The 5,118-nt window shown below is 42.2% G+C and overlaps 2 protein-coding genes across 2 annotated transcripts; both read right to left on the bottom strand.

The window, feature by feature from the left end:
* Window positions 1–1,018: 1,018 nt before the first annotated feature.
* On the bottom strand, window positions 1,019–1,417 carry Aspvir_003371 (uncharacterized protein; the record flags this gene model as incomplete). The annotated part of the gene is made up of 2 exons (XM_043274955.1): window positions 1,019–1,346; window positions 1,410–1,417. The coding sequence occupies 2 exons, from the start codon at window positions 1,415–1,417 to the stop codon at window positions 1,019–1,021; spliced, it is 336 nt and encodes a 111-aa protein (XP_043130890.1).
* Window positions 1,418–2,963: 1,546 nt separating this feature from the next.
* On the bottom strand, window positions 2,964–3,446 carry Aspvir_003370 (uncharacterized protein; the record flags this gene model as incomplete). The annotated part of the gene is made up of 1 exon (XM_043274954.1): window positions 2,964–3,446. The coding sequence occupies one exon, from the start codon at window positions 3,444–3,446 to the stop codon at window positions 2,964–2,966; it is 483 nt and encodes a 160-aa protein (XP_043130889.1).
* Window positions 3,447–5,118: the final 1,672 nt, after the last annotated feature.

Below are 5,118 nucleotides of genomic sequence, written 5' to 3'. Positions count from 1 at the left end.
GTGAATAATTCAGAGCTGAGCAGGATTGACCTGAGCATTCGTATCTCCTATTGGTCTCCCTCCTGTAATCAGCTTGACATGAACAGTAACGTCATGTATCAGTCGCAGTAAAAGGACTGCTGTGACTGTAATTGTGCTTGTGTACTTCAGGGCACCCTGCTGTGAAGAGCGCCTTGACGCCATTCGTCCGCACCCATTGCCATATATTTACTGTCTGTGGCAGTCCTGCACAAACGAATGTCAGTCCGCATCACACCGTGCATGCCCCGGCAACTATGCTTTTGTGTCAATAGAGAGGGTTGTAGCACCTGTCTACTCACAGGAAAATGGAGCGGATAGGCATGATGGAGGAATGAGGATATCCAAGCACCGACTTATCCTAAGGACTCATGTAACGATATATATTATAGGCAAGGAGCTAAAAAGAAATGACTCTTGAATTTTATCACTAGCTTTAGAGTAAAAGGAACCGTCCTGCACAGATTTGTTGTCAACCCAACGCCCTGGAATCGTCCAAGTTGGTGTCGACTTGGATCTTGCTATTAAGGAACATAGAGACCAGCCTTCGGGCGCAATGAGCAAGACCGGGACAAGGAATTCATGGCCATAGAGCTGCTGCTAGGAGAGAAGCATTTGTTTTGGTATGATCTGAAGTCTTTCTTTTGGGTTTTGTTTTGGATATGCATCCATTATGATGGCCCTGGCAAAAGCGTTGGGCCAACGGACTTTGACTGCTGGAATTATGAAGATGACCAAAAACTGGCCAATTCAAAACGAGGAATAGTTGCCGACGAGACGGACTCGTCCTTGAGGCAATGTCAGCGCTCGTGTTACTCTTCAGCCCCCCAAAGCTAGAACATAAGTCCAGTGATATTATGAGTATTTCCATTAAGCCAACAATTCTTGATCATGGTATCCTACTTCACTAGCAGAGAACGAATTAAGATCCACACAAATGTGGTCATCCAGGAAAGAATGCCGCATGATGCCATGGTTCCACGGTCCACAAAGAAAACCACTACCGTACAGGAATCGATCCCTCCTCAAAGAGCTCAGTAGCCCCGAACCCACGTAGCTCATCACCATCAACTTCCCAGCCATTGTTTGCCAAAAAGCCATCCAGGTCCATCTTCAACTCTTCGGCATCCGCGTAGCCGTATTCCCAGCACTTTCGTATAATATCGCCTAGATATTCCCTTTCGAGGACTGGCCATTGGTGCTCCACCACCATATGCCGCAGCTCTGCATCCTGTCTGTCCTTTTCATGGCCAGGCCAGGACTCCGTCATGAGCTGATAGACAAGACATCCCCAGAGAAACAGATCGGTATAAACCGTAGCCACTTGACTATGTTGTCGCGGTATATTGCAGGGATGAAATGGCTCATACCTCACAGTTTCATTAATATACTTCCTCATTGTCTGACTATCAAGTAGACAGTGTCAAGAAAGCTGAGCAGCAAGAGCAAAAGAGAAGATGATAGCCAGCATAATTCAATTTGCAGATCACCAAAGATAATGTTTTTTGAGTGCACAAAGGATAGTGCTGAGATGAGATGCAATGCCCATTGGTAGATTAGCAGACGATATTTAGGCGTAATTCGTGACGGCCCATCCGCATTGGAGTACATGGTCGATCTGTGCGTGGCCATGAGCTGATCAACTGTAGTTGATGGCTTGTCAAGGATAGGAACCGCAAAGAATGGGTCGCGATGATCGAAGCGAACAATTCGTGGGTGTGTTTCAGCAAGCTGTTCATACACGCAGGTGGCCTTCCACAGACGTGTTAAGTCCCCAGACATCACTTGTGGGCCTGAAAAAGCATCAGGCTCATCATAAATGTCTAAATTGTTGCATGACATATAATTGAGGTGGTCCTGACTCAAGAGAACGACAGATTTTTCATCGACCTGCATCACTGTTACATTATCTATATATGCTCGAAATCTTTGCTCCCAAGGGACGTTGGGTAAGAGTAAGGGGCTCATGAGACGCCTGAGCAGATCTGGTCGAGACCCCGGAAGAGGCCGTAAAAGGCGACTACATCGACCACCGGTACGTGCCATGATGGGCTGTGAATAAAAAGAGAAAGAGCGGCAGGATATGTACATGGAAGAGTGAGTGTATGAAGTTATGAACTAGGTAGTAGCTAAAATATATAAGTTACACCCCCAAAATGAGTCACGTGCAGAGGAGGCATATCGGCGAGCATCAATCGCAAAGGAGAAGGCGCTGGCTAGAAGGAAACAGATCCCTCCTTTATCCAAAATTTGACCAAGTCTGGCGTACTTAATACCGATCGAAGCGTAATTAGTCCAATATAGATTCTAGCCTAGGCGTTCTAGACTCCTAGATGATCCCGCGAACGTCCAATTGGTACGACAACGGGAAATTCATTTATTGTAATGGACGAAGACACATTCGCAACGACCCTGATTCCTGATTTCTTCAAGCACAACAATTATACTTTGTTTGTTCGCCAGTTGAACATGTAAGATTTCCATAAAAAGGTGCGACTTTCTGATACGATACTACCTCGGCACCTGCACGGGCGAAGAAGGGCAGAATTTCCAGCGAATATTGGCACAGCTACTTCAAGAGTCATCAACCACACCTGTTATGGTTGATCCATAAGCCCAACTTGAAATACAACGAAGGTAGCAACGCTGGTCAAGAGAATTTGGCTACGAAAACAGAACGTCAGAGTTGCATTGGAGCGCGAGGAGATCCGTAGCTACTATCCCATAGCCCACGCTGGAGGGGATGATTGCGATTACGCCGGCTGAGAGGACGGTCAAGACGCGGGCTGCGTCGGTGGGGATGTTGATGGGCTTTTGCTTTTGCTTTTGCATTTTTGCTTATCGCACTATTACAATGGGGTGTAGGGTGTATGGTGTGGGAGGGTATAACTTATACACTAGGTCAAGTTACACATGTACAACAAATCCATTAGCTGTACTCCGTGCTACTGAGTAACCTCGAAGACGGCATGCTCGGACTCAAACTTCCCCCTCGCCTCTCCCTCGCCCAGGCTCTCTAGCTGTGAGTCTGTCACTTCGTCCCGCGTACACGCCCAGATCCCATGCCAGATCCCATGCCAGATGCCCTTTGCTTGAACTGCGTACTTGTGACCTTCTTCCAGGGGAACCTGGGGAATAGTCACGGTCTGCTCCTTTGAGCTCTCTGCCGGGATCTCGACCAGGTCATCCCGGGAGGGAGGTAGCCGGCGGTTGATTTTGATGGTGTCCAGTGTGATGGGGTTGTTGTTACTGGTGTCATTGATCTGGAAGACGCCCAGGAGGTTGGCTCTGGGATCGAACGGGGTCCCCCAGTTGAGGAAAGTCACTGGTGTATTTGCCGGATTGTGGATGGCGAAATTGATGGCGAGGCTGATGGGTTGAGCGGGCGATGGAGGGACGGGCGAGAGTGTCACTTGGAGGTTTGTCATTGCTTTAGCTGTAGAAGGAATGTAAACAGAGGTTGTCTCGGTTGATGGGAAGTTGAAGCCGGAGAGTAGGAGAGTGGATGGGTTTATGAATGATGAAACCGCAAGCTTTGCATGAGGGATATCCGATCCGCCAATTAGACACACGGTGTAAATTGCCGAGCTATAGATTCAAGTCGCCAAGCTTGAGGGGTCTTTATAGCAGTAAATGACTGGTATAAAAGAATGGGACGGTGAGACAGGAAGTCTTGGGTTGCATTCTCTTCGGGTCTTCAAGTATCAGCCGGATATTAAGGAGATAATAAGGATTGATAAGGTGTGATGATCGGCGATTCAATCGATGAGTCGTTCTTTTTCTTGACTCACTGCGGAGTACTTGTATCACTTCTCTTACAACTCTTTAGTAAACAACTCCACTCAGTTTCACTTAGAGTTGCATAACTGAACTGCAAAAATCAAATCCAACCCTCACCAAACCTATAGCAGTGAGGGTTCAGTGCCTAGCTTAGGGAATCACTTTAGGTTTGAGTTCTCTACCCCAGGCCGGATTTAGGTTTAGTGAAAACTATTAGTTTTAATTTTTATAGTTTTTATGGATTAGGTGAAACTGCCTAATCTAATTAAAGGTAATATAGAAGTATTATATATTAAAAAAATAGGTTAAGTTAATTAAGTACTCTAACTATAGTTAGATTTTATAAAGATAAGATAATAAAGCAGAACTCTTTAATTATATTAAAAATCTACTAAGTAACTTACCCCTCTATAAGCTCTTTAAAATACCCTAGTTAATAATTTATATAGCAAGGATAACTTAGTTAAGCCTAAGATACTACTTAAGAAATAATAATCTATATTATAGATAGATAACTATTATCTCTATTAGATCCCTCTTTACTAGAATCCCCTTCCTTAGACCTATTTCTTATAGACACCTCTTACTAAGATATATCTATCTTATTATCTTTATTAAAGCTATCCTAATCTTCTTTAGCCTTACTAATATACTATTTAATATTCTAATTAACCTGATTATCCTTCTCTATGTTAATATCTATCTTACTAACCTTATTAAGTAAAAACTAGAATTCCTAATTAATTTTAAATTAATCTATGCATATTAAGAGTATAATAGACTATATTATCCTAGAGTTTAGGTAGCTATATTAGTAGTAATAGATATCCTAAGCTATACTAAATAGATTCTCTAGCCTAATACTAGTTACTAGGATAGTAAGAAAGTCTTAAGTAATTAAGATAAGTATTAGATATTAAGTAATATTCTTCTTCCACTAGTTAAGAATATTAAAGGAGTTATTATATAAAAAGTAACCTAAAATCTTACTATAATTAGATTAATAGAAGGATAGTAAGGGAAGAGGGACTTACTTTCTCTAAGATATTTAGAAAGTTTATTACTACTAGATACTTTATCTAGAAAAATCTAGTATTATTTTAACTTATAAAGGGTATAATTTAGGCTAATTAGTAGTACTTAAATAGATAATAAAGTTTAAGCCTATAAATACTTCTTTCTATAATAGTTAAAGATCTTCCTAAGCTTAGTATAATATTTCTTAACCTAGTTATAGTTATTATCTGCCTAAGAAGTACTTTTAAAGAATATAAGCTTTTAATATAGATTAAGAAGATTCTACCTTAATCATCTCTCCTT

Source organism: Aspergillus viridinutans (assembly GCF_018404265.1).
Source record: "Aspergillus viridinutans IFM 47045 DNA, scaffold_15, whole genome shotgun sequence".
Classification (NCBI taxonomy): domain Eukaryota; kingdom Fungi; phylum Ascomycota; class Eurotiomycetes; order Eurotiales; family Aspergillaceae; genus Aspergillus; species Aspergillus viridinutans.
This window is presented reverse-complemented; position numbering and strand designations above follow the sequence as displayed.